General features: G+C 54.3%; 6 protein-coding genes across 6 annotated transcripts; 3 read left to right on the top strand and 3 right to left on the bottom strand.

Moving 5' to 3' along the window:
* Nucleotides 1–2,353: 2,353 nt before the first annotated feature.
* On the bottom strand, nt 2,354–3,938 carry PV07_01749 (uncharacterized protein; the record flags this gene model as incomplete). Its single annotated transcript, XM_016388310.1, has 2 exons — nt 2,354–2,644; nt 2,736–3,938. The coding sequence occupies 2 exons, from the start codon at nt 3,936–3,938 to the stop codon at nt 2,354–2,356; spliced, it is 1,494 nt and encodes a 497-aa protein (XP_016255238.1).
* Nucleotides 3,939–4,658: 720 nt separating this feature from the next.
* PV07_01748 (uncharacterized protein) lies at nt 4,659–6,798 on the bottom strand (the record flags this gene model as incomplete). The annotated part of the gene is made up of 3 exons (XM_016388309.1): nt 4,659–5,352; nt 5,400–6,337; nt 6,400–6,798. 3 exons carry the CDS (start codon nt 6,796–6,798, stop codon nt 4,659–4,661), a joined length of 2,031 nt encoding a protein of 676 aa, XP_016255237.1.
* Nucleotides 6,799–7,841: 1,043 nt separating this feature from the next.
* Nucleotides 7,842–10,619, top strand: PV07_01747 (uncharacterized protein; the record flags this gene model as incomplete). The annotated part of the gene is made up of 9 exons (XM_016388308.1): nt 7,842–7,922; nt 7,990–8,066; nt 8,150–9,070; nt 9,141–9,325; nt 9,383–9,397; nt 9,452–9,584; nt 9,681–9,896; nt 9,961–10,125; nt 10,178–10,619. 9 exons carry the CDS (start codon nt 7,842–7,844, stop codon nt 10,617–10,619), a joined length of 2,235 nt encoding a protein of 744 aa, XP_016255236.1.
* A 4,014-nt stretch (nt 10,620–14,633) lies between these two features.
* Nucleotides 14,634–17,431, top strand: PV07_01746 (uncharacterized protein). The gene is made up of 3 exons (XM_016388307.1): nt 14,634–15,441; nt 15,499–15,608; nt 15,720–17,431. The coding sequence occupies exons 1-3, from the start codon at nt 14,680–14,682 to the stop codon at nt 16,027–16,029; spliced, it is 1,182 nt and encodes a 393-aa protein (XP_016255235.1). The 5' UTR covers nt 14,634–14,679; the 3' UTR covers nt 16,030–17,431.
* PV07_01745 (uncharacterized protein) lies at nt 16,346–17,458 on the bottom strand (the record flags this gene model as incomplete). The annotated part of the gene is made up of 3 exons (XM_016388306.1): nt 16,346–16,754; nt 16,847–17,162; nt 17,221–17,458. 3 exons carry the CDS (start codon nt 17,456–17,458, stop codon nt 16,346–16,348), a joined length of 963 nt encoding a protein of 320 aa, XP_016255234.1.
* A 354-nt stretch (nt 17,459–17,812) lies between these two features.
* PV07_01744 (uncharacterized protein) lies at nt 17,813–19,109 on the top strand. The gene is made up of 3 exons (XM_016388305.1): nt 17,813–18,200; nt 18,263–18,402; nt 18,464–19,109. The coding sequence occupies exons 1-3, from the start codon at nt 17,945–17,947 to the stop codon at nt 18,968–18,970; spliced, it is 903 nt and encodes a 300-aa protein (XP_016255233.1). The 5' UTR covers nt 17,813–17,944; the 3' UTR covers nt 18,971–19,109.
* The last annotated feature ends 3,119 nt before the right edge of the window (nt 19,110–22,228 follow it).

The following is a 22,228-nucleotide window of genomic DNA, read 5'->3' as shown; positions in this document are numbered from 1 at the left end:
TACTGATCGGGCAGACATCTTGATCAAAGCCACCGGGATTCTCAACAGGTGGGAGTGGCCAGACATTCCAGGCCTTCGCGATTTCAAGGGGACTCTCCTACACTCGGCGGATCGAAAGAGCTGGGAGACCCCGCTGGATCCCAAAGGGAAAAGAATCGCTGTCATCGGAGGTGGCTCATCAGGAATCCAGATTGTGCCTCAGCTCCAGCCCACCGCAGCCCGAATTGACCATTACATGAAGGGGAAGACATGGGTGTCACCAGTGGGCTACGGAGCCGACAACTCCAACCGCGGAGTGACGGATAACTGTATGTCTCTCTCGGGCCAGACTGGGTAAATATTGATTCAACCTACAGACAAATATTCGGCCGACGAGCTCAGGATGTACCGCGAGAAGCCCGAAGAGTATCTCAGATACCGCCGGGAAATCGAACGCATCATGAACGCCAAACCCGAGATCCTGTTCAAGGGCACCGAGGAGCAAAAGGCCTTCTTCGCGCTGAACGACGAATCGATGAGGCAGAAGCTCTCCAAGAAGCCACACATCTACGAGAGCCTGCGGCCAGACTTTTCGCCCTTCTGCCGCCGGCTCACGCCCGGGCCGGGCTTCCTGGAGGCGCTCGTCGAGGACAACGTCGACTTCATCGGCTGTGGCATCGACACCGTGGTGGAGAACGGCATCAGGGCGAACGACGGACGGGTGCGCGAGGTGGACGTCATCATCTGCGCCACCGGCTACGACACGTATGTCGTCGTTGGCCCTCCAATTCTCTGCGCTGACCGACTGACGGGGGTGTGCAGGTCCATGGAAAACGAGCCGCCCATCGTGGGCCTCGACGGGGTAACTCTCGCGGATATGTGGAATCCCGACCCTCGAGCCTACCTTTCGATCTGTGTCCCGAAAATGCCCAACTTCTTCCTCTACTTTGGCCCCAACGGCGGCGCCGGGTCCGGGTCGGCAATCTTCTTCCTCGAGTCGGTGACGCTCTATCTCGTCAAGCTGGTGCAGAAGATCCAGCGAGAGTACATAAAGTCCATGGTCGTGACGTACGTGGAAAGCCTCTCGTTACCCCCTTTTCTTAACATGAAACATGCGTTGGACCTCAGTACATATTGGCTGACCTTGTTGCTTTGATCAGAGAGAGAGCCACCAACGACTTCGTCAGACACGTCGACGAATATTTTTCCAAGACAGTCTTCACCGAAACCGTACGTTTGAAAGACTCGATTTTCGTTATTGTTTCCCTCCGTCGTTTTCTCCCTCCATCCTCTCCCCCCGTCCTGGTCGCTCTCGTTTGTACCGCCGCCAGCTAACGCCACCAAACAGTGCAAATCCTGGTTCAAGCGCAACAAGCAGAACGGCCGCGTCACCGCGCTGTGGCCCGGCGCCTCGATCCACACCCAGAAGGCCCTGGAGACGCCGCGCTTCGAGGATTTCGAATACGAGTACCTCGACGCCCTGGGCGCCAACACCATGGCTTGGCTGGGCAACGGAACCACCGTGGCTCAGATCGGGGGGCAGGACACCACCGCGTACCTGGTCGACCAGGACGTTCCACCGCCGATCGTGGAGGGGGTCCATGAATGGGACGAATGATTGCCACGGAGGCTTGGCCCTGGAGTCTGACTCTGCGACACATATACATATTGTCTTGCAGACAACGTCCCGCAAGGCGGCCATGGTCGGAGAAGCGTGGATTTGTCCCGCCCAGACGGACTTGCTAACTTTGGGCGCAGATAGTGAAGCCGGCGGAGTATACACTGATGGGCACTTCTTACCGTAGGAAATACTTTACAGGTTTATGGGCGGTAGAACAAACCTCCCCGTTTCTATACCTGCCCGTGGTGTTTGACCCTGGTGATGGTTCCAACGCTTCTAAAATCCGTCCGTCGACATCGACTCAAGAAACTGCTCGTTACGCAACAAGACACCCGACTTTTGTCTGGTTAGATCAGTGAGACGACTTAGTATATCGTATTGAAACCAATCTGCAAATCATCACTGCTCTGTTCGAACCCTCTCGGGGCTGATGGAGTTGGCGTGTGTGCCTGAACTGCTTCGGCGGCTACGGTAGAGACCCAGCAGCCCAGCCGACCGTGCAATGCAACCAACCCAAAAGGAATATCGGCAAGCGAAGTGATGGTCAAAGTTCGACCCTCGTACGGCTGTTTGTTTACATCGAGGAAAGCAAGAGGGAAAAAAACAGAGAGAGTGGCCTGGATATTTATGATATTTGTTTCTGTTCTGGTTTACATAGGTCTGGACAGAGAGCGTGGTTGTCAACTTTGTGGCCGATGGCCCAAATCTCCATCTCGAGAGCACACCCCAGCATTTCTAGGAAGGGTGAAAAGATCATTTAGGGGAATACTCGTACTGTGTGTGTGAGGGGTCACCGGGATCCTTTTCGTCTTTTTGGTCGTTCAGGACCGCCTCCCCGTCCGCCTTGTTAATCCTGTGGTGGTGCAGCTTCTCCTCCAGTTCGGCGCGGTGCTCGGGTTTGGCGTAGAGGTAGTCGATTTCCTCCAGGGTCAGGCCCTTGGTCTCCTTGACGAACAGGTAGATGAACGCGACCTGCAGGACGTTGCCGATGCAGAAGAGGAGGTAGAATTTCCACCCCGCGTGCGTGATGCCGATGGGGCCAACCTGCGGGAGAGAGACAGAGAATTGGTTAGACTAATCATGACCATCCCATTGATGGTTGCTGGATCGGACCAGCGAATGGGGGACGACTTACCTTGACGACCACAAACGTCATGAGCCACTCCATCCCCACGGACAGTGCCGAGCCTGCATGGCGCAGATGCAGCGGCGTCACTTCAGCGGCGTAGAGGAAAGGCAAGCCGCACCACGAACAGCCGTAGCAGAATTCGAACAGGAAGATAAAGACCACCGATGCCGTCAAGGACGAGTCGTTGTACACCCCCAGCCCGATGGTGTAGCAGATCATGCAGATGGAGCAACCCACGGCTCCCCAGAGCAGGACCGGCCGCCGGCCCAGGACCTCGACAGACCAGATGGCGGTCAGCGTGCCACCCCAGAAGACGAGGGACAGGCCTCCCGAAGTGATGCCGGCCTGGTTCTGCGTCATGCCGAGATTGTTGATGAAGAGGTATGAGGCGTAGTACGCTATCAGGCAGATGCCTCCCAGCTGTTGAAAGAACTGGATCAGGATGCAGATCCAGATGCGCCATGTTGCGTTGACGGGCGACCGGTCGAAGATGATGTCGGAAATCCGGAATTTGACTTCGTGTTCAACCTCCAACGCCTGCATGACCTCGCGACGGTGCTGTAGGACGGTGGGGTGGTCGATGGCCACGCTGAAGATGCGAGCAATCACCGAGTCTGCCTCTTCGAGATGTCCCTTGCTGTACAGATACCGTGGCGATTCGGGCAGCAACAGAATGGTCCCGAGCGTCAGAACGCAGAAGACCATCTGGAAGTAGAGTGGAAGGCGCCAAACGATCCCCCCGGTCATGTTTTTGACGGTCCCGTAGTCGAACCAGTAGGCAATGACCAGGCCGAGAATGACGATCGAGATCTGGACCGAGACGAGGGCGCCGCGGCGCGAGGCGTGAGCGCATTCCGACACCCACACGGGGATGATGGAGGAGTTGATGCCCGTGCCGAATCCGCCCACGACGCGGCCGGCAATCATCATGGCGACCGATGTTGCTCCGCCTTGAAGCCCAGCACCGAGAATGAGAAGACAGCACCCGATCATCACCAGGACGCGGCGGCCGACCTTCATGCCGAAGATGGCGGTCCCGATGCAGCCGACCAGACACCCGATGTCGTAGATGGCCACCACCGTCCCTTGAAGGTTGGCGTCAGTGGGCGCGATCCCGAGCCCGTTCAGCAGCTGCGGCGTCGCGATCAGACCCCCGAAGACTCCCTGGTCGTAGCCAAACAGCAGAAAGGCCATGGCGGACGAGAGCATGATGCTGGCTTGGAGCCACCCGCCTTGGAGCGAGCTCCAATAGCCAACGTGAAAGTTCCCCATCCTCACAAATAGTATGATGAAGCCAGAGGGTTGCGGAACTGTCGACAGGTTTGCACTTCGATCTTGGAATTATACTGGGCACCACCAAACTGATGCGTCTGCCCCATCAAGGAGTACACAATAGCCAATGGTCCATGGGCGTAGCTGGAGCACGCTCCAGGTATATACCCAACGCTCTGGGTCAGGGGGACCTGGTCGATGCCCCAGATGCCGAGGAGAAAGATCTCCGAATTCACCAATCTCCGACCGAGGAATTCCAGCCGCCCCGGTTTTTTGGATTTGTTGATTGGGCAATCGATGGCTGGTGCATCTGGGGTAACCCCAGAGAAGGCGCTTCGTAGAATGACTAGACCATTATGGAGTCAATGCCAGGGCCTGTGCTCTGGAAATGTCTGCGGGAGCAGGGACCCATGCTGCCTGGGGAAGCGTGTGCGCGAGTTCCCAAGGACCGAGATTACAATCCCGAGCACGAAACCGATCGTCAACTCGGCAAGCACGGCGTTTCCTAAGAGACGCAACATCGGCATGTGGAAAGGCGTGATCAGACCTGTCTCACGCCATGGATAGTTCCGTAGGTGTTTCCTTATTCGATGTATAAAAGCATGCGACTGTAAATTATGTGAAGCGTCTGCCGGTCTGCAAAAGGATATCAATTCTCTAGGTTTGGCTCTGCAAAAGGTCTTCCCATCCACCTAGCCAAGGTGATGTGATGTCGTCAGCTGCGGTGAATTCTTTAAGGGTCGGCTGGAGACACTGCTGGGTGTAAGGGTCAGCCGATGAAGGGGACGACCAACTTCCAAACACCGTGTCACTGGCGACGTTGAGTTGCTCGACATAGCGGTCCTCGAGCTCGAAGAGATAAGACGATGAGAGGCCTTCGATGTCCTGGCCTGCGGCCTTTCGTACTGGACTCCCTGCCACTGCAGGTGATGTCGAGACATTGGCTGCTCGAATCCACTCAAAATGGTTGGGGCTAAATTGTTCCCCGCCTATCGCCCTCCCTTGCCTGGAATTCTTTCCGTCTTCAGTGACCGGGCTAAGGGACTCCAGGTGTGTCGGAAAGACTGAAAAACCGTTGGCAAAAGAGTTGATGTTGCGGGCTTCTCCAGAGATATGATGTGACGTACCGTCTCGTGGAGGGATTCCCAGTGTTTGTAAAGGCCCGCCAGCACTCTTGATAGCAGCCTCCAACAATGTAACAGCCCGTTGAACAGCCGTAAATCTCTTTCCGAGCATTTGCAGAAGTCCCGTCAGAGATACCAACCTTTGGATCGCTAGGTCGTGTGCCTCTCCGTTGGATGATTTGGCCTCAAGGATTAAGATTGTCACGGGAGGCAAGAGAAAATGGAGGCTTCATGCATTAGCGGGCGATAGCATTCTGCGCGATTCCAAACTCACCTCCAAGCCGGCATAAAATACGGACATTGTGAACCCAACGCATCTTTGGCTAGTTGAGAACTCTGATGTGCAGCATCGCAGGCTCTCTTTCTAAGCTTCCTGCAATTCACTCTCTCATTTGCTGTATGACGGCACCGCAATGTGCACCTTGGGTCAAAGTAAAACACGCAGTCTGCAGCCGCCATGAGCATCCGCAAGAAAAGGCTCTCAGATGCTGCACGTGGTCCAGCATCCGACGGGGAACGTTCATCTGGTGATTGTCTGAGCTTCTCAGACAAGATTTTTGCGTTCTTCTGCAATTGACTGCGACAGTTTTCCAGTTCAGGACTCGTGAGAGCCATGAAAGAGCCCGTCTCACTCCCAAGTGCGATAGTATCGTGGTGACTTGACGGATATGGAGCAGCGTGCTTTATTGAGAGCATGTAATTGATATGAGACATTAAGCGCACGAGATTCCCAAAGGGTTCCATGGGATGCGCTGTAGCACCGGCGGGATTGCATGGCGATGATTCCACGCTCGCAACTGGTAATCTCTGGTCGTTGAACTCAGGTGATCGCAGAGCTTGCTCACACTCGAGATCCATTCGCATTTTGGGCGCCCGCCGCCGACTGAAGGCGAAAATGGTCTCGCTGACGAAGCAGCAACACCATAAGCTGTGCAAAAATCCCTTGTCTTTGGCATCTTTTGTAGCACGCGCCATTTTCAAGAGGTCGAGGGACTCGGCATAGGCGAGTGCAGTCCCGGACCAGAAGCAGCAATCTCTTGCACCATCTCTTACCTCAGTACTTTGCGTCATAAGTAAGAGGGCCTGTAAACGGGCGATGGGATCAGATTCAACATCGCAATGTAGGAGATGCCTGACGCGCTCATAGCAAAGCTGCTGAGCATCTTGGGCGTTATTGTGTCCAAGCTTCTGTAGAAGAGAGGCCGGCGCAAACTAAGTCGATGTCAGCAGTCGGAGTCGTGACATTCTTGTAAGCTTTCGATTCGGTAACTTACGGGACAAACAGCCATCATGATGGTATGTACCTCCAACAAGCTGGGACGGGGGTTTCCCTTATTATTCGGGACTGCAGCAGGAGGTGAAGCCAGCGCAACGCCCTCTGGATGCAGGACGGGGAAAATTGGGTGGATGGTGTTCCAATATACCGAGTAAAACTGTCTCACAACCGTCCTCGATGGAACTTCGAATACACCTTTGCTGGCAAGAAATTCAATGGTGGCTGGTTCAAGATGCCTAGGTAAGGCTGCAATGAACGATGGTACGCCACCGGTCTGCCGTTTGGTCGTCTGGGACAGGGGCCCCGCTGGTGCATATTTGCCACGGATGGTACTGCAGTTGAACTCCTGCGTCCCTAGGATTGCAGAATCCAGTATGAATGGCCCGTTCCCTGCCATCGCGGATGCATTGCAAGAATCGGAGGCTGGCTGTCGGGATAAAGACATGCTTCCGTCGTTACTGTCGATTTGTCTCCGCGATTCGGAAGAATAAATTGGACTACCTCCCGCTGCGCAGTTGTCTGGTTGTTAGTCCTCAGAGGAATCTCGTTACAGGCAAGAGTCAACACATACAGAGCATCGGACGGCTGGCTTCGAGCTGCACTCCACACTGAGACGAGGAGATGATGGGCTGCGCGGCGGCCTTGCGATCAAGCACAATGCAAGGCTTCGAGTCGAGCTTGCAGTTTGTACATGGTATGCCTTGCTGCTGCTGGTCGCACCGGACTTTTCTTTCACGGCAAGATTTGCAGGCCCGGATCGCTCTGCGCTTTCGTTTCATCACGGTCGTGGCCGAAAGAGGGCCTTCAGAGAGCTCTCGTATCTCCATCATGTCATGGCTTTGGTGCATGTTGCGCGCTGAAAACCCAACAGCAAACTGTTTGGGAGAAGAAGGGGCCGAACCAAGTCAAAACATGGCCAATATGTCCAGAGGCTCAGCTCCAGAATAGGCTCCATCAACCTGGGGTAGTTACTGGGTAGTTACTGGTGGTGTGGAGGCATTGTCGGCTAACAGTTTGGGAACCGAGCCTGAGAGGGGGCGGCGGCGACCATTCAGCCATGGACTGGACTCGCCCATTCCCTCCATCTCCTTCGCCCAGCGAGTCTCCCCGCAATGGCATGATTATGATTATTGATTGTTCTTTGGCTTCTCCGTTTCCCCCACAGCGTCGTCAAGGCTCAGCAATGGGGGTCCAGCTGTCCCTTGCAGGTCACTGCCCAGACCGGATATCGGAAAAGACCACGGAATTCACCAGTCTCACTTACAGTAGGTTAGTCTTTACCGAGGGACCCTTCAGTGGCCTGAATGGAGGGTCCTTAGCTTGGGGTGCTTTGTCCGCTGATCCTAGGCGTCTTTGACCTCTCCCGCCTCATTCGAGTTGTCTCACTGAGGGCGCATTCAACCGACTATAGACGAAGAAACTGGAACAAATAAGGGAAATATGCCGCCAGAAGGTGAAGGACAAGCGAAGCGGCGATACTCGTCCAACGCATGCATGACATGCAGGAGAGCCAAAATCAGAGTTAGTCTTCTCTCTACAAGTTGGACAGCGTCGAGCAAAGATGGGAGCGCGGCTCTGACTGCCACAGTGCGACAACAAGAAACCCCGTTGTTCCAACTGCGTCTACCGCGATGTCGATTGTTTACTTGGCGAAGATCGTCGAAAGTGAGTCTGTCCATCAAAGTCGAGTCGGGCTGCACTGGGCCCCAGCCATGAAAGCGAAGAAAGAATAACATTTGCGTAACCAGACCTGCCTCCAGCATCAGCAAGAATCCCAAGAACAACGGAGCCAACCTCGAAGATATCCCCACGAGCAACTCTTCGATCATGTCGCCGTATGGCTCCAAAGGCCCGGGAACATACAAGTGGCCGACGACGGGTCCAGGAGCTTCAAATGTGGGAAGTGTCTCCTATTCGACGCCATCGCCTACAGGAGAGCCCATATTCAACCCTTTCAACCCTCTACCGCACGACGGACAACGCACGAGGTCGCAATTTGCAGACGCCGGGGTTGACTATTGGATCGAAATCGCTGGACAGGAAGGCTTCGCAGAAGCGAGCGATGAGCTCGATCTGCTGGACCTAGCCACGATCGATACGGCCCATCTTTCACCCATTTCCAATGCTGACCTGCCCAAGGACACCCGCGGCGGATTCAGACAGGACAATCCCGACTACACGACTGTCAGTACAGCACATGATATCGACCCATTGTTCAGCCACGAACCGGATGCATTCTCTGTATCGAATGATCCTGACCGACCCAATGCTCGTCAGACGGGTGCCAACGAAGCAGATAGCTGTCAGGTTCGGGTAGACGAGCCCACCGAACAGCTGGCCAGTCGGCTAGGTTGTCTGCGCATCGCCGAGGATGGCCATTTGAGATACTATGGTGCTACCAGCAATCTGCATCTGATCCGCAATGGCTTCCAGCATTGCTTCCAGCCCTCTATTCGCACAATTCGCACTCATGGTCAGGATGCCCTTGGCCGTGCCGGTCTACACTGGCCTCCGGACCCTCGATACGAAGACCATCTCACCACCTTGTTTTTCACCTGGCACAACACGTTCCTCGGTGTCGTGGATGAGGCTGCTTATTACCACCATCGACAATTATACCGCGCCGGCAACACCACCATTTACTTTTCTCCAACGCTGGAGAACGCAATGTAAGCCATCCCCGCCACCACCCATGGCGTTTTCTCAATCTGGTGTTCATGCCACTGACATGTGAGCCAGACTGGGAATTGGTGCCGCGTATGCAACTCGTAAACACCCGGCGATCAAAGACGACCCAGCTGAATTCTTCGCCCATCGCGCGAAGGTGCTGCTGGACATCGAGATGGACAGCCCGAGCGTGGCAACAATTCAAGCACTAGTAACTCTATCGGCCCACGAAGCGGCCTATGCAAGGGACTCCAGAGGTGAGAGCTGTTCTCCTGGCTACGGTGACCGTTCACAGGCACTGACTGGATGCGCAGGATGGCTCTGCGCAGGTATCTAAGTTCAAATGTCACGTTTCGATCTCAGCGTCTCATATGGAGATTTAGGGATGGCGGTACAACTCCTTTCGGATTTGGGATTACATCTGGAGCTCGACCATGCGCGCGTCTCAGACCGCGACACTCCAGACATCACCAATTTACGTCGAACAGTCTTCTGGGCTACGCAAGGATTGGACATGTGAGTATTATACTTCAAGAATTCCCTTCTACTCGTCGGAATGTGCAGCCTCTGTCAAGTCGATAGTGTGGAGTTAACTTGAGCCCATTTCTACAGCTTATGGAGCGCCTACAGTGGCAGACCCTCGTCAATCCGATACGATGATCAGAGAATACCATTTCCTGCACCACTCAACTCCGAAACCTGGCGACCGTATGTGGATGAGGGTGGCCAGGCACAGATCTCAGCCGGCCTGGATGTGACTGTCATCGGCCAAACCCACGTTTACATGGCGCAGTTGACCACCAAAATCCGGAAGATATCAAGATTTCTGTTGGTTGACAATCTGCCCCTTTTTGTTTGTCAAAGTTGGGGCGTGCTGATGATGGTTGATTAGCTATACCGGGCCACAAGTTGCCATGGCCGAAGCAAAGACCTTCGCCAGAAACATGATGCAAGACCTCCGGCACTGGCGGAAGTCTCTCCCTGCCGCGATGCAGGTGCCTTTGGATTCTGACGACGACGCCGACACGCCCATAGCGCCGGCAGTGATCATGTTACAGTACGTTTGAGATGGCGTCCCTCGTCACCGACGGTTGCTGATCTCGGGACAGTCTGCAGTTCCACGAAGCAGTCATTTTCCTGCAACGGCCCTTCATATCGGCGCCCGAGGCGCCGGGCACGAACATGTTCAAGGCCGACCAGGCCGAGGACAGTGGAAGCATCTGCGATGCCTCTGCGAACGCCATCTGTCGCCTTGTTGTCATCTATCGGCGGCAGTGGGACCTGCGCCGTGTCCACGCCCAAATCGTCGCCATCATCCTCACGGCGGCGCTCATCCATGTCCACAATTGCTGCGTCTTCTCCAGCTCCAAAGGGGTCCAGGCGCACAAACAGCTGTCGATCTGCTTCCAGGCCTTGGGCGAAATGTCCCACTTCAACATGAGCACGCGGGCTCTCGAGATCATTTTGTCCCTGCGGCGAGATTGGCAGGATCAAATGTTTCGCGACTCGGGGAGGAAGCGCCTCGGCGGTGAACTTCAACGGCTACACTAGAAGCGATCCGAACGACACCATTGTGGGCGCGTCTCATTTTTTGTAGTATTGTTCCACTGAAGTTCTCATCCCGGACAATTTGAGGGGTGTTGAGTGGCGCTTTGAGCACGAAAATATTGAGCCCGTCACTGCTACCCGTCTTATCCTTCAATGCCTGAACCTGGCTTCATCCGATCTGGAGTTTGATCCACGCCGTTGTTGTAACGTCCCGTAAAAATGGATGTTCAGGATGGGGACATCATATAATATTGCCCCTGTGCACGTCTGGAGGAGCTTCAAGTTTGAAGCAATTTAAAAACATGTGTAGTTGCCGTCGATGGGATCTCCTAAGTTGGCGACGTACTTGCCAGACTACCCCGGCATCTTTACAACCCGTGGCACGGGGGATAAGTCAGGGGGGTACTTCGCTCTAACGTAGGTACCTAGGTAAATTTTGATGCCATCTCCGAGGGTCGTCGGTTTTTTGGCGTGTTCATCGATTCGGAAATGCGTGGGCGAGATCCGAGGGATTGTGGTCTGGATTGAATCTCCGAAACAAAACTGCTGGGGGCGACTCTTCCTGACAGCGAGCGGGAGGGAGGGAAGGGGGTTGTTACCACACACACACCATAGAGAAATATCAGCACTGCCTGGCGAGAAAAAAAAACATGTCGTACAGCGATTTGAAAGCGAAGACATTCATTGTCACCGGCGCCGCCTCGGGCATGGGCCGCAAGACGGCCAACCTGCTGGCCCAACAAGGCGCGAATCTCGCGCTGCTCGACCTGCGCGCCCCGGATGCCACCCTCGCCGAAGTCGAGGCGTGGGGGGTGCGCGGGCTCGCCGTGGCCTGCGACGTGCGGGACGCCGCGGCGGTGGAGGGCGCCGTGGCGCAGGCGCGGGCGCACTTCGGGGCGCTGCACGGGGCGGCCAACATGGCCGGGATCGTGGGGAATCAGGGCATCAAGGGCAAGGGCCACGCCCTGGACGTCCTGCCCGACGAGGACTGGGACACGATCCTGGCCGTCAACCTCGCCGGGGTCAAAAACTGCCTCCGCGCCGAACTGAAGGCGTTGGAGGACGGGGGCGCGATCGTCAACGCCGGAAGCATCGCGGGCCAGCAGGCCTGGCCCTTCCTGGGGCCCTACTGCGTCAGCAAGGCTGGGGTGCTCAGCCTGAGCAGGATCGCCGCGCAGGAAGCTGGGGCTCGGGGCATTCGAGTTAATGCGGTCGCACCGTGAGTTGGGCTCCACCCCCCAAAGGGAGAAAGGAAAATAACGTTGGACAGGGGCATGATCCGGACGCCTTTGACGCAGGCGATCGGGACCGACCAGGAGCTACACGACGCGATGGGGGTCAGGACGGCCTTGAAGCGTATCGGCGAGCCCGAAGAAGTCGCGCGGTTGATTGTCTTCCTCTTAAGCCAGGAGGCCAGCTACGTAACGGGCACGGTAAGTCTCCAGCAGGTTTGTGAATAGTTGGAGACGCACTCACATTTTCTATCTATATAGGTCATTAATGTTGACGGTGGCTATACGTGACGATCGCTCCCTTGCAACATAGGCTGCGCTCCCCCGTGCTCTGCCGTGGCTCTTGCGACACTCTCCAGCTCCAGAAACGGTTCTTGTCTAGGGACGACAAAGGCGAGGCGTACTCCGCCGATAGAGGGAAGCGGTAGATAGACAGGTCAATAAAAGTAATAACACCTAGTATTGATAGCTCTAGCCCTATGTAGAGACTCGAAGCCTTAAAGGTGCTTGGCCGGTTTGTTGTGTTTGGGGAGTCATCCCTAACACTGACGAATTGTTTGGTTCGATTTAGATACCTCGTATTCACAAAGCAAAACTCCGTTATCTTACACAATTAACATCCACTCCGGGCATGCCCTGGACTATAATTCGCCGTAGCGGTTTAAAGATTGAATCGATGAATTGGTGTGTGAGTGAGCCATATCGCCGTCTATATGACATTATTGCTCGATTCATGCGATAGGGCTATTCATAGCAGCTCTATTCGCCTGACTTTCCAGCTCTTGGAACGCACGTGGTGAGCACAGGTCCCCGGAGCCCATCTTCCAAGTGATTTCGCGTCCTATTTCGAGATTCTAAAGGTTTGATACCATCTTCGCAATATACAACGGCCTCTCCATCGAACGTAGTGGCTTTGGAGGTAGACCCTGTACATCAATCCCAAGAAAGCAGAGTTCTGTTCGTGATCCGCCACTCCATCTCGGATGCGCTGCCTAGGTTGACCCATGTGTCGTAGTACTGACCGTGATGGTAGACATCATCGGCAGGCGTCGCATTCAGAAAAGTGGCAGAATAACTGGTCTCGTGTTAGATAGATCAGCCGCACACACATATTTTACTCACTATGAGTGGCTGGTGGCTGCAGTCATGTTCATGATATCGATGTAGAAAGAACCCATGAGATGCTGGCTGTGGACATCGACGGTGGCGTTTCGGAGGACCTCGATGATCTCGGCAGATCCCTTCATCTGTGGGTAGGGCTTGGGAAAGTAGCAACTGCCGTTGGGTGCGAAGACTTGCGTCAGGTTGTCAAATTGCTTGGAATCGACGAAGAAGGCGTAGTCTGACAAGGCATTGGAGATCTGGTCTCGTGCGGCCAGAAGCGACATGGTATTCTGAGCCTCAGTGGCGCGGGATGTCAATGGCCATGCGCCGGCGACCGCAGATAGCGCCGCGGTAGCGAGCAAAGTGGCTTTTGAAAAGAAGAGCATTATGGCTTTGGAGACAACCAAACAACACTTGGATACACAGCACTAGGATGAAAGATCAGTTGGAAGGCGGGTTTCAAAGTGGCTGGAGAAAGTGTTCGCGAGGAAGAAGACGAGATGTTCCAAGGATATACCTCCGTAGTCAAAGGTCGAAACCACTGACAATCTCGGACCTCAGGTACATCAGCCGAGATACCGGAACGTCTTTCTCTCAACGAGACGAACAACATCGTTGATCTCGGAGCGCAACACCCGACCAGGCGGACACGGTTGCAAAAGAGTCGTGCATCGTTCGAGGCGGATAGCGTGGCCTATGCGGACCAGCACTGCCAGCAACCTGGCCAATACCAGGCAGACCCATACCCCAACTCCCTAGCTTTTCCCCGGCAGATGCTAACCTGGAGTGCAGTGCCAAGAGGACGCCTGCAGCTGGTGGTCATGAGCGATTGAGCCTCAAGTTCAGAGACAAGGCATTTCACGCCATTGAGAAGCATGACTTTGAGGGTCTGGGGTCGAGGAACACTCGGCTATCCTTTTCCGGGGACGAGGCTGCTTACCGGGCGGAGCAGATGCCAGCGAGAGCAAAGTCTTGGCAGGAAGCAGCGATGTCTCTGATTCTGTGGCTAGCTAGAGAAAGTTGGGCTCCTCGAGGATGGGGTTTTGCACCTCCACCTCATACCAAGCGGCCAGATCGTTGCTGTGGCAGAGTTCATTGATGCAGACGTCGGACTGTGATTAAATGGAGGAATAGATGAATTCTACAGAGTACAGGATCCTGCTTGCCTGGCAAGCCTCCAGAAGAAAACAATGGCACAGTCTGACAGAGAATTGACGCCATCTCAGAATCTAGCCAGCCACTTAATAGTGACGAGGTGATTGCCAGATCAAATATAGCTAATATTATTAATAAGGATAAGGATACCGCTATTCCTAAGGACGGAATTAATATCATTTTTAATGGTGGTCACCTTTAGGTCGGTAGTGAATCACTTCTCTATACTATTTCTCGTCAGACCGTGCCACTTATTTTTGACACTGGCTCGCCTGGGTACCCTGACTATATACCTTCGGGGAATTAGCGAGGGAGTTGCTCGCGCTAGCCGAAGGCCGTTAGCCGAGGGCCACTATGACCGTCATTACATTACCTTGGCAACCCTTCCAGATATAGTAGACTAAAGTCAGGCGTCACGTGCGCCAGTCAGGATGCCTTAACAACCGGCTTACTTTCCCTCCTGGTTACCCCGCCTTTTCCCTCGCGCTTTACCTGAGTTGAGTGGCTTCCCTCCGCACCACCACAGCTCTTCTGTGAATCCGTCCGGACACGATGATTCAATCCGATGCACCATGAAAGAAGGCAAGACAGGCCAGTCTGACCCGAGCAAAAGCTCTCAGGCGGCTTCAACGCTTGCCCTCAAAAGAGCGAGAGATCGAAGGGCTCAGCAAGCGATGAGAGATCGAGCGAAAGCCGAGATTGGAGCTTTACGAGACCAAGTGTCACAACTATCCGAACGCCTGAGAGTCCAGGAATCCACCTACTCCCGGGACGTGTCGCACTACATCCGTGAAAACCATGAATTGAGACGGCGCGTGGAGGACTTGCACCTCTACCCGCTGCTCCGTCCGTCGCCTTTCGAGCATGGGAGTCAGTCCTACCAGCGGATGAAGGGTGCTAGGGCTCCGAACGTTCGAATATCACTGGATCAGTCGATCCTTGCCGGTCTTATATCTCAGAAAGCGACACTGGGTCTCTCGCCAGCAGAGGGACGACCTTTGCAGGGCTCCCAAGATCCCTACAACAGTATATCGTCTGCAAGCGAACCCGATTATCTTCGCGTTCCTTTACAAGGTCCGCCAGAAAATCCCTCCGACCGCATCGTGCAGCCATTTGTTCACAAAATGCGAGCATTGGTTCGTGCTCCGGAGGCTGAAATGGACTTCCCCTCGCCTGAAGTTCGCGATCCGCCTTCGCCGACACCGAGGTTGTCGCCATCAGCCGTCCAGGTTGAGGTCTCTCGAGTCATTGCCGACATCATTTACACCTATCCCGAGTTCGACACCATTGCGAAGAAGGTTGCATGTATCATGTCTTCAACAAGTGCTCTGACTGTCTGGCATCCCCTTGTGTGTCTCGATCGTAAGTGACAAGCGGCTGACTGGGTACAGTGGCAGATATTGAGGACCAAAGAGGCTTACGATCAGATGCTGCCTTGGATGCGGCCGACCAGGCTCCAGCTCGAAGTACGCCATTCGGCCTGGCTCGATCGTGTCATGTGGTATGAGATCCTTTTCCACTAATCCATTACTCGCCGTCACTCTCTTCCAGAATGGCCAAGACCTCGCTTGAGTGGTCCCAAGAATTGGCTGACATCAACTCATCATGGCAGGCCGCACGCGCGAGATTGCCTTATTCGCGATCCTACCATCACGTTTGAACAGTACTCGGACGCCTTTGCGCCCTCATTCAGCTTAAACTGGCCATATTCGGACGACGACGTCATCCTCGAAGAAACAGATCCCGACACAGGGGTCAAGTCCTTTCACGTGCACCCTGCATTTGAAGAGCACGTCCGAGACATGAAGAATTGGACCTTGACTGGTATTGACTCTAAATTCTGGCACACTTTTCCACAGCTAGCCATCGCTGTGGAGGAGAGTCGAAAAGAGTTTGGAGGCTTCAGAGACCGTCGAGGTTGAAGTCGAGGCTTTTGCTGTTGCTCACATCGGAACGTTGATCAAGCGTTATCGATGCTCGATTATTAGCGGTGTTTACATCTATTGCTCGCTGGGATGATGTCCTCCGCCTGTGTCGACAAGTACAGCTGTGTTTTGCTCTTGGTAAAGCATCACATCACATCATGTTCACGTTAACAACACTATGAACAGTCAACTACGCGATCAAGACGTGGCTATGATGTTCCAAAAGTCCCAAACTCTGGCAAATCCTGCTCTTTGAAGGTAGAGTCTCGGCAAACACCTACCAAGGCTCTCGCATACGCGATATAACGCCCAATCACTCCTCCTGCTTCCTGTAGAAGCCCAGCCTTTCCAACACTCCCCGATCCGAAAACGCAAAAAGATAGACATCGCCTTGGTCACTTGCCGTGTGTGACACACTCGACCATGCCGGTACGGCAAACGTGTCGTTCTCCTTCCATTTCAGTATCGTCTCGGTACCATTGCCGCTTACGATGCGAGTCGAACCCGTGCCCTGGGGAATGTGGTAAACGAATGAACAGGTTTCCCGTATAGCCGGGCTAGTTGTGCCCGCTGCGACGCGCTCGGCCTGGGCGGAGAGGGTGTTGGATATCGGGTCGCCGTCCGGAGTGAGGTAGTGGTGGACGCTATGGGGACGGGAGGAGGAGAGAAGCTCTTTTACAGGCGCCCAGGGGAAATGCAAGTTCGGGCTGGACTCGACAGGCCTGTCGTGATACATGTTAACACGACTTGGGTTCGAGTTGGGGGCAACGCAAGGGTACCATCGATGATAGACAAGCGTTTCGGGGTGACTTACTCGCGCGGGAAGCGCTTCTCATGGTATGCCTGGGCAAAGTTGACTGGAATCCCCTGGAACAGCGGGAGATCTAAGCCGTCAAGCCAGATCATGGGTCCCTGGCCTTCGTGGCCGTGGTCATGGAATGTCCACGAGGGCGTGAGGATCACGTCACCCTTTTCCATGGAGATTTTCTTGCCGTCCACGGAGGTGAAGCCTCGACTGCCTTCGATGATGTAGCGCAGGGCGAAAGCTACGTGTTTGTGAGCCGGCGCAGTTTCGCCTGGATTGATGATCTGAAGACCCGCGTACAGGGTGTCGGTTGTGTATGGGGCCTCTGAATCGCTCCGTCAGTGATGTCCACCTACACTGTGTGGCTCAGGCTGGCGACTTACTCATGGAGGGATTGTTCAGCATGAGTACTCGGCGTTCTGCTTGTTCCTCTGGGATTATTTGGCTGGCTGTGATGAGATCGGGATGTAGCTCATCATACCTCCAGATCGCAGGCGTTGCCTTTGGTGCTGGGATCTGTGAGACCAAGGCGTCCATAACTGTCCATAGAGGGCCGACATTCTTGGCTGGCAGACGTTTCAGGAAGTCTCTCTGCACGGCGTCTGTCGCGATAGAACCCATTTTGGTATTATTGTAGTAAGTTAGTGTATTGTAGCTGGTGATGCTTGCAACAACGCTGCAAAAAGTCCTTGGTCGACGCTCTAAGTTACCCCTTCCATAGAATCAGGGCCCCCCCGCGAAATCGTGTCTACTGACCGGCAAGACACTCTCCGCACTGGATTCAGCCATGGCATGGCGGAGTCTATGACCGACAATCCGGATCTCGACTGCCGGAAGCAAACGACACCAGGTACGAGGACCCATGCAACGGATCGGGGATGGAGGGTTACTGATTCAGCGCCTGATCGCTGCGGCGCCGACCGCGGAGACGGACTTCGCCACGCTCTTCGTTCAGACTCCCATCAGCAACTTGAATGGACATGGTCATAAACCAAGGAGAAACCTCGTCCTCGTTCAGGCATCACCAATCGAGCTGAACTGCTCCCTCATATCTTCCAGACTTCCACCGAAACGGTTGGAATCATAACATCGTCGCACCGAGTGGTCATGACGTGGCAACGACTCATCAAATTCCGAGCTCCCCAGGGACAAACGCACTATGGTGACCCGATCATCAATCACGCAGATGAACTGCTGCAGAAGCTTGAGGCCAAGACCTTAAAAGCGAAGGTTTTCGAGGGCAGCAGTATACCCGCTTTGAAACCGACGGGCACCGAAGTTGAGGTCGCGGAACTCATAGGACCTTTGACTCCGGCAGATGTGCCCATCGTCAAATGCATCGGCCTGAACTACATGAAACACAGTGAGTCCAACATCATGCTGCGTTTTCCTGAGGATTTGCTTTAAAGAGCCCCCCAACTATAGTCAAAGAGGCAGGCCGCACGCCTCCGCCGTACCCTTCGATCTTCATCAAGGGAGCCCCCAGCATCGCTTCATGGAACGAGGACATTCCAATCCACCCAATCATACAAAAGCCTGACATGTTGGACTATGAAGGCGAAATGGTGAGCTATCAAGACCAGGCATACTCTCTCAGGCTTTGGAGCTAACATTTGCCCCCACCAGTGCATTCTCATCGGCAAAGACGCAAAGAACGTGCCGCGCGAGAAGGCCCTGGACTACATTGCAGGCTACATGGTCGGCAACGACATCAGCGCGCGATCCTGGCAACGCGACCCTAAATTCGCCGGCAATGTTCCTCAATGGTGCTTTGCGAAAGGGTTCGACAAGTTCGCTCCCGTCGGACCCATGCTCGTCTCTCCTTCCGTCGTGGGCCTCGCCGAGAACTTGCGCCTTCAAACGTTGGTCAACGGCGAGATGCGCCAGGACACCAACACGGACGACCTGATCTTCTCGGTAGCAGACATTGTGAGCTTCAGCAGCCAGGGGACGACACTGCAGGAGGGCACTGTCATCATGACCGGCACCCCTTCAGGTGTGGCCTTGGGCATGGACCCACCTGGGTGGCTGAAGGACGGCGATGTGGTCGAGGTCAAGATCGAGCAGCTTGGCTCCATCCGCAATCGGATGGTCTGGGAACACGGCTCCATGGTTTGGCAAAAGCCTTCATGACGGCTTTTGGGATTCATTGACCTGCTTGAACTCCAGTTTTGCGATCGTGGAAGATGACGCGGAGAGCAGACACGAATACCTCGGAAACCCCTCGGATAATTCAGGGTGATAGATAGACGTAGACCAAAATCAACCTGCTGCAGATGTGTGACCAAGATAAGCTCCATCTGTCTTTTGCATGGGCTCGTACGCGTGCAAGCCACGCTATTGATGCCATCTTCCCCGCCCCAACCCAGGCTCTCAATGCGTACAGGCGACTCGACATGTCGGGGTGCCAGGATCATTCGTGGCTTTCCTACGGAAAACACGACCCCGGCGCATCGGGAGCACGACAGTCGGGAGACAGAGATCCAGCCCACTAGGTCCCGATACAGAGATGGCGCGTTCCGTACGTGAGCTTGGCATTCTCGGAACTTTTACTTCTGTATGAGCCCTTATTCACTTATATCGTGAAGATCCGGACAAGAGGATCTAAGGTCTTGCGCGAAAAGGGCAGCATCCAAAAAAGCCCAGAATGGCAGAAACCTCATCGGCCCGCTACAACGGCGCCTGCCTCTGCGGCAACGTTACCTTCGACCTGCTTGGACACCCCTATAAAGTTCTGCAGTGTTACTGTCTCGATTGCCAAAAGGGTGCTGGAGGGCCGTGCCAAATAGTATGTTTGGTTCCCTTAGTTTTTGGGAAATTCCTTTGCACTTTTCCTCAAACCATGATTGTGCCATTTCACGTGACGTATATTGATCTCCTTGCGGCTCAGGTTTTAGGCTACAATGCCACCGAAGTCAGTGTCAAAGACCCCGAGTCCCTGATCAACAAATACATCATCGAGAAGACGCAGAGCGGGCACGTCAAGGAAAAGCACTTCTGTTCCAGGTGCGGGTGCACGTTGTGGACTGTACCCATGCATCACGGCGGCACGAAATGGATGGTGCGGTCGTCGCTGGTGGAGGATGGGTAAGTTGTTGATTGTGACTGCGCGCCTTAGGGAGCCCACAGACCTGTACGAAGATGGGCCACAGGCTTGGATGAATTGATGAAACTTACTGTGCAATGGGCAAAATGGTGCTGATTTCTATATAGACTCCACCACTTCAAGCCGGACAAGGAGATTTTCGACGACAGGAGGCCTGGATACATCAAGGCCTCGGAGCTTTGAACGTGGTTCATAAGGAGCAATGCTGCTGTATGGGACGACGTAGAGAACAGAGAGCGACGTAGGCTCATCGGTAGCACTCATAGCAACCTTGAATGTATAACGAGACCAGACCGCGAAACAACTCGGAACAAGATGGAAATCAAGAAAACCCCCGTGTCTCCTATCTAAGCGTACATGATCTTCAAACAGCTTGAAGCAGTCATTAGATTATCCACCTCAACACTGGTAGATACTGGCATCAATAAGCAAACGCCTAACCAACGCTATGCCCAGTTTGTTGAAAGATGTCGTCCCATGAGAGCTGCTGCTCCGACAATTTCTCAGCAGATGATATTGACGACAATTCTTGGCTGAACATGTTCATCGACCCGTTATGCGCACTACTGGTTGGCTTGCCGGTCGCCGACTTCATCCCCGCTGGAGGCGCCAGGGGTCTGCTCGACAGGGCCGTGTTTGAGTCATCTGTCGAGCCTCCCAAATACAGATAAGGGATCAGATTACTGACACCTCGAGGCGAGATCATCATGGGTGTTTCCAGGGTGCCAAACTCCCGATCGTGATGACTACCTTCAACAGAGGCGGACATTCTGTGAGTGGCCTTCTGGGGTTGAGTGGCCGGGGCGTCGAAGGAGATCTCCATCGTCTTGAGCGGGTTAGATGACGAGTCCAGCATGGGCATATCGCCCTTGTATGACTTAATCGAGGTGGTGAGGGACCGAGACTCTGTTGCGGGCGTGAGCAGTCCGTGGGGCTGAGTTTCTGGCGCTTTTCTGGCGTCAATGTCCATCAGAGGTTCAGAATTCCAGCCAAAGTCGTTGACCACTGGCTCCAGAACATCGATCATGTATTGCGCCGGCCGGTAGATCTGTGCCATACCCCTCAGAGAGTCCATGAGGACTTGAAGATGCTGCAAGGCGGTGTGTTGGCCCGCAGGGTCGTCGGGTCGGCTGATGTAGGAGATCAAGGCAGTAGCCGCGGTGCCTAGATGTTGCATACTGGCAGGCCACAGGTCGCACGGTGGAAAGCGTCTTCGGTAACATTGAGATATCCGGGCAACTTGAATGGCAGAGTCAAAACACACGGTCCGCGCAAGTCGAGCGTAGTGTTTCATTGGTCCATAATCTAAGCTGATATTGTGGCTGAAGCTCTGTCCTTCGAATTCAGACTCGGGCAGCCTCAATCGAACGAGAGGACGGTACGCCGTGATTAGAAGTGCGTGAAATTGTTGGCTGAACGATGCAGCGTTAGTTTTCTGTATCATTGGAGCAACGGGAACAACCCTCACTGAGCCTGTCGAAGATGGAGGAGAACTTACTGAAGAAGGAAAAACACTGGTGGTGCGGTTGCAACGTTGATTCGCGTCCACTTCAGCTCTTGGGGAAGTTTCCGATACCACGATCTCAACTCCTGGTCAAAAGTGGCGGTCAAAAGGTGTCTTTGAGGACTGTCGGCGTCTGATTTGTTGGGGGTATTGTCAACGACGAAATAGGAATGCTCCATAAGCTCGAGCAAGGCAACGTAGATCTGAGTCTCGTGACTTCTTTCGGAGCCGTGGTCTAGACCGGCTTCAAGAAGCCTTCTGCGCTCCAGAAGCCGCTCGCTGTCTAGATCACGATGTCTAATATGTGGTGGTCGACCCACCCATAGTGCACAGTATCTATGAAGGCATCAGCGGAGAGCTTGACGACTCGCGGGGGATATGACCAAGGATCACCCACAGGTCATGGAGAACACAAGAGGAAAAGACCATTGACCGGACCAGGGTGTCCTCTTGGCTGAGGTTCACTTGGGTATAGTCGAGGTGTAATCCCATATCCAGAGCTAATCGACATGCTAGTCCTGGTGACAATGTTAGATAGCGCAGATGTGTCTCAAGTGAGGACTCACCTGTATACATCCAGCCACTGTTGTCCTTCCCCAAGCTGCATCCAAGATCTCCCAGTAGCAACAGTGCTTGGATTTTCGTCAGACCTCCAGAGTGGTTGACGTCATGTTCAAATAGATACCGGGCTTCTCGGAGTAAAGTACTGTCCCCATCGCTCAAGGTGAGTCGCTGGATGTCGAGTCTTGATTTGTCTGCATAGCTAAAGCCCATGGCAAGC

Source organism: Cladophialophora immunda (genome assembly GCF_000835495.1).
Source record: "Cladophialophora immunda strain CBS 83496 unplaced genomic scaffold supercont1.1, whole genome shotgun sequence".
Lineage (NCBI taxonomy): Eukaryota > Fungi > Ascomycota > Eurotiomycetes > Chaetothyriales > Herpotrichiellaceae > Cladophialophora > Cladophialophora immunda.
Note: the sequence above shows the minus strand (reverse complement) of the source record. Positions and strands in the feature narration are given on the sequence as shown.